We start from the raw sequence: 14592 nt of genomic DNA, 5'->3' as shown, positions 1-14592 counted from the left end.
TCCTTATTACTCTAATCTGTACCACACCCCCACACATTAAAAGAACCAAATATTTGTATTCTGATTGGAAATTTGCCAGAACCTTTTGGGCCTTGACTTCCTGTAGGACAGGTTTAGAGAGAGCAGGTCACCAAGTCTCATCACTTCATCTAAACTTTTATGAGCCATGGGGGAAACACAGTAACAAAAATCATTCTTTCCCCTACTACAGGGGGTAGATATGGAAAATGGAAATGCATATCTAAAGAAGTGGCACAAGACAGATTTAAGAGGGAACAGCATAATGGAGGGACACTTGCAGTACAATAAAGTAGCATAATTTTTAAGGAGTAGAGATTTCCTCTAGACAAAATGATGTGTGACTCTGGTCCATAGGGGTGCCTCATATAGTCCCTATAGCACTGGCTGCATGCTACTGAACAATTTGTACTGCACAATAACATGCAGCCAACAAATAGTGAGTGCTCAGGATGGCATACTGGAAACACTAGTCCCTGAAGATCTCTTACAGGGATTTGCCTGAGATTTTGCTAGATGAAAGGCTTACAGGTCAGCTATCTGCATATATCTTACTGTGTGAGAGGCTCATGTGACACATGGATAAAAAATAATAATAATAAAATTAAATAAATAATTGAGTGCAAGTAACAGCTCTTAATCCATTTAAGTGGAATAGCCTCAGTGAGTATGTAATCAGTATCATAAGGTATAATGAGAAATCACTAAATTACAGGCCAGTATCACTAACCAGCACAATAGTGAAATTATGTCAAAAGGATTGTGAAAAATTGATGGACCAAATATTTTGAAAAGATGAACATTCTGACAGCCAGCCAGTTTGGTTTCAGATCTAAAAGGTTGTGTATTGAACCTTTTAAGTTTTTACTCAAATGATTGATGAGCTACAAGAGAGATGGGTGTACCTCAAACTAGCGAAGGCAGTTGACTTATGTGGAATCTGGTGCACATTGCAGGACTGAGGCAAACTACTAGAATGGATGAAAGATTTTATTTTGAAGGAAAGATACATGAGGACAATAGTAAAGCATAAGATGTCAAAATGATGAGCAGTAATAAGTGGAGTTCTACAAGGTTCAGTGCTTGCACCAATCATGATTTTTGTCTATGTCAATGACATTATGGTAGGAACAACAAGCTATGCCAACATGTTTGCAGGATGTAACACTTCACCCCATACCATACAACACATAATGGAAGACTGCATTATACACAATCATGCATGCAAACAACACAACATACACTCTATAAAGGATTTGTGGGAAAACCCAGTTTCGGCTGTAGCATTCCTTGGGGAGACGGGACTGCTCGGACAGACAGTCTAGGGAACGACAACAACAACATGTTTGCAGATGATGCAAAAATCACAAGAAGAGTGAAAAATATGGAGGACAGAAGGCTATTGGAAAAAGATCTAGACACTACTTTTGCATGGAACCAATAATGGGGAATGAAGTTTAAAAAATACAGGAAATGGGCAATGGTGGCAAAAAACTATCCTTAAACTATTCCTTGAGAAGTGAACCCATTACTAAAGCAAAAGAGAAAAAAAGATTTGAGTCTTGATAAAAGACAAACTGTCACTTGACATCCATATCAGCCAGATTGTGTGAGACATATGGACTACTGCCAAAAATTAAAGTGGCATTTCACTACATGGATGAAGAGACGATGAAAAAAACTCATCAAAACCCTGATCTGTCCAAGACTGGAATATGTGTCAATAGACTGGTCCACACACAGTGAAGGATTTAAGCAAGATAATAGATTGAAAAAATACAAATCCTTGCAGACACACCAGAATTTGTCAAAATTCATTGGCCTGCTCACACAATTTCAAATTTGAATGTTCTTTTGCATCTACATTACAAAAAGTCCAACAACTTTTCTTAGTAATGTTTCTACCACAAATTAATATTTAGCACAGATATTCAACATAAATGATCTTAATACTTATGTTGGCCAATAACTCCTAATGTAACCATTCTTTAGACAAAAATATGTTTTTATGTTCTATTCTGTTATCACACAATTCCATCTTTCACTTTTTTTTCATCTGGAAGATCTATTTCTATCCTATGGAGTGGTTATATTAGATTAGGAGCTATTGGACTACATTAAGTTTCATGTCAAATGTCCATGTTTCCGATCTTCCAAATGCAAGTGATACAAAGTGAGATGAGTTTGCTTGTTATTGGAATAGAACCCAATTGGGTTATTAGCAGCCGACTTTAGACCATATTATCATGTACGAACTTGAGGCCAGATATGATAACAAAATTGACACCCTGCGAGTATTTCTGATTTCTCCTTTCCTGAAAACTAGATCTATGTAAATAAACAGGATTATTGACAATATTTTGACAATTCTCTTCTCAACTTCCTTAACAGTTATTGGTTTCAATTCACACCTTCGAATATACCTCTTCATCTGGGGCTAATCTGTAATATTGTAAACACACCAGAAAACAGCGAATTATCGTAGTATATCAATGAATATTTGAAGTTTTCGTTCAGACGGTACTTTTTTTTTTAATTGTTTATGAAATTTCGCTTACATGCAATTACCACATATAAAATCATTAATGATTTTTGACTCAGTAACATATTGCAATTCCAATTGTTTTTAATGTCAACAATTGCAATAACCTGCAGGTCTGAATACTGTAACAAGTCGTGTCATCCTATTCGAACGAAGATTTACACGACTACTACAGCATATTTTCAATCCATGTGATTCTAAATCTAAAAAACAACGCATTGCTATATCCGGGAGATTTTTGTAACGAATTAGAGTTTCATCTAATTAATTTTTTTAACGTAATGACAATGAACTTTGAGATGCAAAACGTGTTAACAAGAGGAAAAAACTTTGTCCGATTCCTTACCTTTACGAATGACTCTACGGCCCCCTTTGCGAGATCCAACATTGTCGGACGGGCCCCTATGAACAACCTTTGGTTCATAGAGGCTGAAGTGTCTATGAGGAACACTATAATAGTCATCTGTATATATTTATTAAAACATGTCACACGACTAATATCACACTACAGATAAAATCCAAAACAAACACAGTTTCCACCCCCGACACCCTCTCCGTACCACGGTGGACCTCGTACTAAGCTTTTTCTATGCTCACCTCAAACAAGAATGCAGGGCTACCAATAACTATCCTATTAAAGAGAATGTTAATTCTACTTTGATGTTTACTTTAGATCAATGGCTAATATGGTGGACCATAACCTCTGGTAACGAGATAAAGAGTCCATGTTTATTAATAATCAGGACAGTTGATCTAATTTTATCTTTTGTGAATAATCAGCCGCCAAATATTCCGATTAATGGATTTCATGTTTCTTTCCGTGGAAGCAAATCCCGCGAAGCAATAGTTTTCTCTAATAGTGTGTTTGTCTACGCATAATCTAACTCTATACAATGAGATATACCAAACATTCAATTTTTGATTGCCAAATTTGAGAACACACCTACAATTGTTGGTAGCCCTGCTGTTGCTCATATTCATCTTCGATTTTTGTTACAAAAAACTTTCACACGTATATTCCTGTTATATGTTAATTTTATATTACAATGTAGTTTATTTTTATAATATTAAGTTCCTAAATAGCATATGTCATCATACCCTTATATCACTAAGAGATATTCACTGATTAAATTAGTCTCTTCTGGAAGGAATTTTCTATTATAATTCCTCTTTAAATATAAACAATGAAAAAATAGCATTGTGTTTCTATGAACAGCCAAATCATATGCAATGACATAACTCATTTTCAGCATATAGCATTCTCAACAAGTGCGCATGCGTGGGAGAAGTGGTAATTGTAAACAAGCAGCGTCAAACAAAACATCTTTACAATACAAATATACAGAGAACTGGACTCCTGTAGTATCAATAGCTATAGAACAAACATTCAAATATTGTTTATTATCTTTACAAGTGCATTACTCTTATCATGTTAATGATTTAATGGTTAATTACAATATTTTAATGCTCGACGAATATATAAAAATGAATTAACGATGGACTTCGATTTAAAGCGGGAACACGTCCTGTGCAGACAATTTACGCATGAAATATCGGTAATATATTGTTTGGACGTGAGTGCGATATTGATGTATATAAATCACTCTTGTGGCTTACATAATGAACATACCAATAATGTATGTTAATACTTCTGTCACATTGTATTAAGATAATGATGAAAATGACAATATTTGACAATTTGTGACAGATACTATCTCAATCAGTCATGTTTACTGGGGGAATAAGAAGAGATTTTGTGTATAACCCCACCACTTTAGACTGTACTAATATTCTTTTTTTTTACTACCAAATGCATGTCGTTATAATCGTACCTTAATATTTAAAATCTTGTTATGGACGCAGCTGTGGACCTGCTATTTCCTCTGCTTGTCTAGGACTGAAAACCTTTACATTTGATGAATTGCACTCAGATAGTGTGGTACTATTGAGAACCATTTGTCTATTTACTTGAACTTATCTGGTGATATACATGTCAGATGTCAATTCTGGGAGGCACTGCATTGAGTGGACAAGATACAGTCACAGTGTTAGTGTAGCCGTAGGTGAAGCTATGGTGACCGTGGTCTAGTGTAGGGTCGACTTGGCCTATTGCCAACGTGGCCCATCTACTTGACCAAGTCGGCCCACCACAGTTAGGTTAGGTAAGGTAGGTTAGAGTAGATAAATTTATTATACTTTAATTTCGTTGACCTCTGCATCTATCAAAACGGATCGCACCTCAAGCAGCTGATGGGCCGAGCTGTCCAGCAAGCAATGGTTCTTGCCCTTGGAGATACACCTGTGTTATTGATGAAGTATTCCCTGGCTCATCTTGGGTGGTGGTGCTTTATAAGGCCGGCATTTGGAACAAGTTTCTTAAGGGTTTTCCTTACATAGTTGGTGATGTACCTGTCCTTGTGTCATTCTAAGAACCACATATACAATTTTTTAAGTCTCTCCCAGTAGTTGAGATGCCCCATATCTACAGTTCAGCTCGTAAATATTCTTTGTATTGCCTCTATCCATGACAACCATGATATGTCTCCCATTCTTGATTCTACATAAGGACCACAACTGGGAACAGTACTGTACTTGGTAAAATTCCTGAATAACATAGACATGGATATTTCTCATGAAATTTACATTGTCCCGTAGCATTTAACCTAATAGAACATTCCATAGAAAAAATAGATCTTCCAAATGCAAAAAAAAAAAAAAAATGTGATTGTGATACTAGACTAACTTACCAATACCTTACATTGTTATACCCTATGAAGATCTCCACAAACGTGCCTCATCTATAGGAAATGCCACAGTTTCCTCACTGGCCGTGTTGCTTCTAGTAAAGTGTTATATTATGTACTAGCTTCTTGTAATGGAGCCACGTGTTACTATAGAATGGTATAGATGGTGTGTCATCTATTTTTTGTAGGAAGGCATCCAGCCATCTTTTGAATTCTTTGACTCTACTTAGATTTCTTAACTGGCACACAGGGAATTTGCTACAATATTAGTGGTGTCTGAGAAGTATGATGGGGGTTACTAGGCTGGATAGAGTGAGAAATGAGGAGGTGAGGAGGAGAACAGGGGTGGAAAGGGGATTGGGAGATAGGGTTGATGAAAGAGTATTAGGATGGTTTGGACACAAGGAAAGAATGAGTGAAGAAAGACTAGTAAAAGAGGTGTGGAAGGCAGATGTGGGGGGAGTGAACGTGAAGGGATGTCCTGGGATGAGGTGGATGGATGGGGTGAAGGGGGCTTTGGGGAAGAGGGGAATGTCTGTTGAGGAAGGACAGAAGACAGGGGTGAATGGAGAATGGTTGTATATGGATGATGTTGTGATGCATGAGCGGGGTTATGGAGGGTGAAGTAGTATGTGTGAGCAAATTTTGACGCAGCCCGAAGGGATTTCTCCTCGTCTTCTCCTTTATGCATGGGGGGGATGGAGAGGGGGGGTCGCCAATTTAATGAAGCGGCCTTGCTGTGGATGTGCTGTGTCTTGCGACACTGCTTCTGACCCAGGGCAGTGGACAAGGTGCAGGGATGACCCGTCATCCGGGAGGTGCAAAGATGAGAGGGAGGGTGGAGGGGTGTGGAGTGTATTCAGGGATGGAATGGGTGGGAATGATTTTGTGCCTTTTCCTTTTTGGCTACCTCCCTTGTAAGGGGGAAAATGCCTTGGTGTATGTATGTATTAGTGGATCCTGTCTAAGCAGACATCCAGCAGATGATGGGGGTCATATGGCCCTTGTGACCACATATGTCTTCATTGTTTAGACCCGGGGTTCTCAACCTCCCTTCTTATGTACCCCATACTTATGTATTGCTGTTGACTAGCCTCCTAGAAACCCCACTACTTGTGAAGGGAACCCCAGTGCATCCACAAACTCGCCCTATTTTCCTCATTATGGTCCTATTTGTGAACCACTGTGGCCCACAAGGGATCATTAAACCAGAGGTTGAGAACCACTGGTTCAGACTGTCGTGTGGCACCATGTAAATCCAGTCACTACAAACACTTCTCTGTACTTTTATTTTTATGACCACAGTTTCTGTCCCACATCCATAACACTAGTTCTCTATTATCTTGTGTTTATTTAATTTATTTGCTACTTGGTCAGTACTTGTCACTTTGTATGCTTTGTATAGATGGGGCTTGCCTAAACACGTTCTCTCACAGCAGGCAATGATATTAGGGAGATTGAAATCAGGAAAAGTGTTTAGAAAAAGAAGGAAGAGGAAAGAGAAGGGAAGTGGAGAAGGGAGGGAGGGAGGAGGAGGCTTAGGAGATATGGTGGGGCCTCAGTTGTCCATAATCAGATAAGGTGGGTTTTGGGGTGGGAAGGGAGGATAGGTTGGGTTATGACTGACACCTTTGTTCAAGGTGTAAACAAACTGAGGACCTTAGGACTAACCCAGGCCTTGGTTTCAATTTTATTTTCATTTTGCAGGCACTATAGACACAGCTAGTTATTGCATCTGTGAGCAATGCATAGATGATTCATTCAGTTACCTATCCCCTTCCATGACACCCCTCCATATTAAAATATCCCCAAAAAACTTGGGAACCATGCATACACACACCTGAACTCAGCTGTACAAATAACCAGTGTAATAAGCAAGACAATATACACACCTGTTGGGATTGTTGGGTCTATGTTCGGTTTTGGAATGGTGATTATTTTACCATGCTTCCAGATGTCGGGTATAGTGTTGTGTGAATAGCTGTAGTTTGCAATGTTTGTGAGTGCGTGTATACCTTGTGGTCCAATGTGTTTTAGGTGGATGTTGCTTATGTTATCAGGGCCACAGGCAGATGAGTGCTTGAGACTATGTATTATGAGTTTTGTCTGACTGTCAATGAAGGGTATATAGTCCAATCACACTTCTCTGCACCCCCTCTAAAGTCATTGAACGCCTAATACTTAAACTTGTCACACCACATATTCCCCTTGCTGACTCACAACACGGTTTTAGGCCACTACACTCCACAAACACTCTTCTGACAAACCTCACACAAAGAATTTTAGATGGCATCAATTCAGATAGGCCCCACCAAAGAACACTTCGTATAACATTAGACATTAGTAAAGCTTTTGATGCTATCCCCCGCCACAACCTAACAAATAAAATATATAACACAGACATGCACAATAACACCAAAAGATGGCTGGCCAATTATCTGGCAGGTAGGAATGCTTACGTGTCATATAATGGCCAATCATCGCACATCAGAAACATTAAGAACGGAGTACCACAGGGCTCGGTTCTATCCCCCACACTATTTAATCTATACATGCATGACTTACCCACGCCAGACACCTCAGAAATACAAATCTCTTTCTACGCAGACGACATAACAATCACATGCACACATTGTAACACAGACAAAGCTGCAGAAATAATCCAGCCATACCTTGACACACTCAACACATGGTTCATCACAAACAGACTCAAAATAGCTCCAACCAAATCTACAGCAACACTTCTCACCAACTGGACAAAAGAACACAAACTCACCGAAAATTCTTGGTGTAACATACGATACATCCATGTCTTTCAAACAACACATCACAAACATAAAAAAACAAATGCACACCCAGACTTAACGCACTTAAGTCAATCACTGGAACAACATTTGGACAAAACAAAGAAACTAATATAACAATATACAAACAATGCATACACTCAGTGTTGAATTATGCGAGTCCTGCATGGGCTCCTAATCTCAGTGAGACACACCACAACACCCTTCAAATCATACAAAACAAAGCCCTAAAAACAATTACAGGCTGCACAAATACAACACCTACAGACCATTTACACCATGAAACAAAAGTCCTCAAAGTCAAGGACCACCTCAACATGAGAGGCACACAAACACTTGCCGCAGCCACCACAAACACATTACACCCGCTACACTACATAGCAGAACACCCACACACACCAAGAAACATTAAAACAACACCCAAAGACCTTTATCATGCACAGATACTCTCTTCTCTTCCTCCACAACCACCAAATACCAGACACAGGAAACATATTCATAATCATATCACTCACCGCTCCATTAACACACTGAAAGACAACTCACTGCTGCATGCCAGACCCCCTGATATCCACCCTTCTGAATCCTCTCTCCCACGAAAGGACAGAGTCCACTTGGCCAGACTGCGGTGCGGTCACCACCCAGCACTTCTAAGCTACCAGAAGAGGCTGGATGACCGCGTTGTGAACAGCTGCCCAAGATGTAACACTTCACCCCATACCATACAACACATAATGGAAGACTGCATTATACACAATCATGCACGCAAACAACACAACATACACTCTATAAAGGATTTGTGGGAAAACCCAGTTTCGGCTATGGCATTCCTTGGGGAGACGGGACTGCTCGGACAGACAGTCTAGGGAATGACAAGAACAACAACACACCTGTTGGTGCTTGTTGCTCACCTCACTAAGCTTTTTCCAGTTTGCACATACCTGCTTACATAACCTGATCATAATTTTTCTCTAATTCTTTGATTCCAGTCAAGTAAAATACATTTTCTGGTAATAAATTCCAGCAATCAACTATTCTTTGAGTAAAGAAGTAATTTTATAGGTTTCAATTTGATCTCCTCTTTCTTCAGGTGTTGTTAGTGTTAGCTTATTTAATCTTTCCTCACATGGTAATCGCCTTAATTCAGGCACCAGCTTAGTAGTAGTTTTGGAAGAGAAGATACATTCAACATTCAAGAATTTATAAACTATCAAAAAGCAACCTGGCAGGAGCACTTAGAATATATGGAGAAAGAAAATACTTTGAAAGAGACCCATAGCAATCCCTGGATAAACAAGTAAACAAAATAGTAGTTACCATCCAGAAAATAAGTAAAAAACACCTTCCCAGAGGCTACAGAAGAAAATCAAGTCCCAATAAATCAGGAGATAGCCTCCTTAAAGGAAAAAATAAATAATTTAAAAAAGAAATACAACCTATCAGAATAAAAGAAAAAATCTAAAGCTATTAAATAGAAAAATAACTATTCTAAACTGTAACAAACAGAAAAAAATGTAGGAAAAATTAACCAATATATATGGAATAATTGATTATGGCAAAATGTGGAGAACTATATAAAATAGAAGAAAAAAAAATAGAACAACTCAAAATGAAATCTCCACCCATCCACTCACCCATGAAGCAGTTGGTTACACTCAGGGTAAATTACCATCACCAAAACAGTAATGCAACATCAACAAGCATTTCTCCAAAAGGTTCAGTTCCCCAACACCAGAAAATAGGAAAATAAAGAAATGCATTAAATCAAACATGACACCGAAGACACCACCCCTTTCATCAGTGAAGGTATCCAAGGGGCTATAAAGAAATTGAAGAACTCAAAGCCCAGATAAGATATCAAGCATCCACCGGAAACAATTTGGTAAAACAGCCATAAGAGCCTTAACTGACATTTTGAACTACTCCAAGTTACACAACTAAATCCCAAACATCTGATAAAGAGCTTGCATAACCCCCAGACTTTGTAACTAGGGAAATCCCCTGAAAACTCTGCAACATACAAATCAACATCACTTCCATCCACAATATCTAAACTAATGGAAAGTCTGATAACAGCAAGGATCAAATCAAATATATCCACTTCCGCCATCCAACATGGTTTCAAGGAAGGTCACTTTAACAGCACTCTGCTCACATACATCACACAAGCACTACAAGGATTCAGTGAAAAAGACCAACTAGAAATCAATTATACATACATATGCCAAAAGTTCTTTCCCCCTGACAAGGGAGATAGCCAAAAAATAAATTATGGTAGCCATTAATATAAACAAAGCTATCAGCAATATTCCCAGACATGTGCAATCCAAAAAGATCATTGGGACACATCCATATTGACAACAACAAATGGTTAACCAGCTTTATAGCAGCAAGACATTCCAGATGAACACAAAGCAACCAAATCTCAGGAACAAAAAGAATATACACTGGAGTCCTTCAGGGTGCAATACTTTCACTACTACTGTTAGGTCTTCATAAGTAAAGTTCATAAGTGTTCTCCCAACTCCAGAACTAGAAATAAACACTAATGTTCTCTCATATGCAGATAATCTGACAACCCAGCACAGTAGATAAAAAAAAAAAAGCTAAAACACCCAAGCCCACTTGAATAAACTAGAACAATGTCTCAAGAATAACAATGAAAGTTTCATCCAAATTTTAATTTTGAAACTAGATATGGTAAATTGGGGATGAGTACCCATAAGCATTGCTCCCTTCCTAACTGTATATATATATATATATATATATATATATATATATATATATATATATATATATATATATCAATAAAAACACTAGGAGGGTGTGTTCACAAATGCGTAAGTAACCACTAGGAAAAGTAAACTAACGAAGCGGAGCACTTTCATATAATTACATCTTCAGTGCAGATACAAAGAGGGGATTATAAAATGAAGACACAAGGTACAGACTATATGACATCTCCGAATGCCCTCTTTACCATGTCATATATTCTGTACCTTGTTTCTTCATTTTATAATTCCTTCTTTTTATCTGCACTGAAGATGTAATTATATGAAAGCGCTCTGCTTCGTTAGTTTACTTTTCCTTGTGGTTACTTATGCATATATATATATGTATGTATACATATACACACAATTTTTTTTTTTTTTTTTTTTTTTTTTTTTTTTATTTACTTACAAGGGAGGTAACCAAGTCAAAACTGCATGCACCCACTCCCACTTTTTTTTGTTTTTGTTTTATGGCAACACATCCAACATCCTTCTCACAAACATACTGCCTATCTCTTCCCTTTTACTCTCTTCTGCGACATACATTGAAAGGCCAAAACCTTAGTGTTCTGGTTGGAAAACTCCTCCCAGATCTTCTTATGCTTTGACTTCTCTTAGGAATATACCACTTAGGGTTACAGAGAGCAGTGTGCCTAGTCCCATCATTCCATCCTGTTTTAGCCTTCTTTAATGACCTGAGTGGGAAACTCAGTGGCAGTGTTCTTTCTTCCCCCTACCACAGGAGACAAAGGCAAAAGTGGAAATATATATTCAAGTGGTACAAGAGAGGGGAACAGCATAACATAGAGACAGTCATAGTACAATAAAGTAGCATAATTTCTCTATGAATAGAGATTTCTTGTAACACAGACAAAATGATGTGTGACTGGTCCATAGGGGTGCCCCATATATTTCCTAAAGTATTGGCTGCATGCTCTTGAACAAAAGTTATACCACACAATAACATTCAGCCAGTACGCCAGATGGGCCATTTCCTGTATACAGTAAACCTCCCATTAGTTGACATGTAGGAGTGCAGTCCATACCTACTCAGGAGTTATTTGACTAAAGAGTCACTGTGGTAACCATATTTCTAACCAAAATAAATATTATTAACCCATTACCTACTTTTACTGATGCAGTAAGTCCCTTTATTGTATAATGTGAAGTGCTTGGAGACATAAAGAAGAATTGAAATGTCACTTTTTCATATTTCATTATTTAATCTATCTGTAAACCAAAGGCTTGTTACTCCATGTAAGACAACACAACAGGTCCCCTAATATCCAACCCTTTAAGTTACCAGAGGTGGATGGATGAATGCATCAAGGATATCTGTCCAGGTTGTAACACTTCACCCTATACTACTGAACACATTATGGAAGACTGCATTGTATACAGTTATACAGTTATACAGTTGATGTTCTGGAAGAGGCTGTTAAGCCTGTACATCCAGCTCGGAATGATTAACTAAATTTGTGATTACACTGGTGGTGGTGGTGGTGGTGGCTATATTATAAATAATTTTACTATAATCTATTTTAGCTCTATAATTATAAAATAAATCTTGATCCCTCCATGCCTTATCTATATTGTTTTCAAATTTCCAAATAGACTGTGAGTCAACAACAAATTGTGGCAGCATGTTCCAATTGTTAACCACTCTATTACAAAATGAATTCTTTCTTTTTTCCAGTCTCGTTCTTTTCTTATAAATCCTCTTGGAGTGACCTCTTGTTCTATCGCTATCTCTTAACATGAACAGTCCTTGACATACTTCCGTATAATGTAGCTCATACATTAGCTTGCACAATTTATCATTATCCTCTGTCCCATGCCTTGGACTCCTCTGTAAAAGATAAATCCCTTCTCACACACATCAACAGCCCTCTGCCTTCTGGTGCATTTATAACATTTCTCTCAATAATCTCATATCCATCAATATCATATTCAACCAACAATCTTTCAAATCTCATATTTTTTGGCTTTACTTCTTGTAATGCAATTATAGAAGGCTTTTCTGATGCTTCCTCCAATCTCAATTTTAACTCACTTATCTTGAGAGAATACATCCACATTGCTGAATAATATCTTAAACTTATTTACACTTACGTAACCATCAGTCTTTTTTCTGTCCTGGATTCCCCCAACTTACTGATTCTCTATTCCTTCCACTTTCCTGATTTTCTTTATCATTAATTTCTCTGGCGGGCCCCTCACCCGATAAATGTAGTTTCCCGAGAGATCTTCTGCTTCTGTCTTCTTAGCCTCTGCCACTAATTCCCTCATGTCCTTTCTCTGTGACCTCGTTAAATCATGTTGAATTCGAATTTCCTTGAAGGCCTCTTTACCTCTGAGCTTCTTTGTCTCCCTGAGAATATCATATTTAATGGATAGTGTAGCCAGACTTACAACCAGAGGTCTAGGACTTTCAGGATCGCTTCGGTACTTTCCCAATCTTGAAATCCTCCTCATATCTCCTTCTGGTATATTAGCTCCCATGACATTCTGGACTAGTTTTAACACATACTTTTGATCCTCATCACATCTCACGTTCCACTCCACATTATTGCTTTCAGGTGCGCCATGGATGATCAAGTTAATCCTACGAGCCTCCCCATCCCTTATTTCCATCATATTCTCCTCTTGTTTCATCCTCAGTTCTTTTCACAACTTATTGTCCTGATCAGTCATCTCCCTTTTTAACTGTTCCAGCTCCTGTTTGAAATCATTCTCACCTTTGCTTTCCAATTCTGTATGACCTTTGGCTGTTGCTAGTATGTTCTCCACCTTAGCTTCTGCAGTCCCCAGTCTGCCCTCAACATCCTTGCATACAGTCTTGTTAGTTTCTACATATTCACCAATATCCACCATTTTGGCCTCCATTGTACCAAGTCTGCTGTCAATAGCCTTCATTGTATTTTTTTGCTCCTTTACAAATTCTACATCATGAAATTTGTTTTCAATCACCTCTTGCCTTTTCATTACTTCTTTGCTTTGATTCTTTAACTCCATAACCTCCTTGTAAAGTCTTGAGCCACCCCTCTTGCAATGTATGCAGTACCATGAAACTTGTTCAGTGGAATTCACCATATAATTATACATAGCCCCAGGCATATTATCACACTTAATATGACACCATCTTTTACATAAATCACATTCAATAGCCTGATCATCTACATGAACCTCCTTAATACACACCACACATTTATTACTTATCTCATCCTTGTCAGAATCCTGCAATACCGGTGTGCCTTCAACCGCAACCAAAGTGGGTTTATTTACACATGTCTCGCCTTCATCACGCCTCCCTCCTGCCAAATCCTTCTTCGCTCCACATACCTTACTGGTACTACCTCTCCGGTTCACGCTTATTATAGTCGTAATCACCGTACCTTCTTATTATCAATACTCAATACTCAATGAATTCACCACCTCAAGCACGTAAAACACTGCAAATTTATCCAAAATATGAGCCTAGGACGTAACAACCACCACCGTGCACCAACCACAATGCACAACATATACGATTTTTGGGATTTATAGGAAAACCCTGTTCCAGCCATGGTGGTCCTCAGGGAGATGAGACTGCTCAGCCAGACAGTCTAAGGATCATCATCAATCAGCAATCATCATCTTTTCCTTGTATCTTCCATATATTTCCCAAGTCTTACCTTGCCACCAAATCCCTAAGTGCTTGCTTTTTTCTCATC

General features: G+C 38.3%; 2 protein-coding genes across 7 annotated transcripts in view; one reads left to right on the top strand and one right to left on the bottom strand.

The window, feature by feature from the left end:
- Positions 1 to 3147, bottom strand: part of IntS6 (integrator complex subunit 6) — a 43183-nt gene extending 40036 nt beyond the window's left edge. For 3 of the 4 annotated variants that reach the window (XM_076173619.1, XM_076173620.1, XM_076173621.1), the window contains exon 1: positions 2907 to 3147. In XM_076173619.1, the coding sequence (XP_076029734.1) occupies positions 2907 to 3023 (117 nt within the window). In that variant the 5' untranslated portion in view covers positions 3024 to 3147. The remainder of the gene's footprint in view (positions 1 to 2906) is intronic. The other variant, XM_076173622.1, reaches the window with a different exon arrangement.
- A 694-nt stretch (positions 3148 to 3841) lies between these two features.
- LOC143018288 (deoxyribodipyrimidine photo-lyase-like) overlaps positions 3842 to 14592 on the top strand; it is a 42032-nt gene continuing 31281 nt past the window's right edge. Inside the window, exon 1 of one of the 3 annotated variants that reach the window (XM_076173616.1) lies at positions 3842 to 3919. The gene's annotated coding sequence lies outside the window, so the exon portion shown is untranslated. Of the gene's footprint in view, positions 3920 to 3946; positions 4135 to 14592 lie in introns of those variants that run through there. The other 2 variants (XM_076173615.1, XM_076173617.1) reach the window with 2 other exon arrangements.

The sequence above is a fragment of the Oratosquilla oratoria genome, chromosome 34 (genome assembly GCF_046742065.1).
Source record: "Oratosquilla oratoria isolate Oo_2021 chromosome 34, ASM4674206v1, whole genome shotgun sequence".
In the NCBI taxonomy this organism is placed as follows: Eukaryota; Metazoa; Arthropoda; class Malacostraca; order Stomatopoda; family Squillidae; genus Oratosquilla; species Oratosquilla oratoria.
Note: the sequence above shows the minus strand (reverse complement) of the source record. Positions and strands in the feature narration are given on the sequence as shown.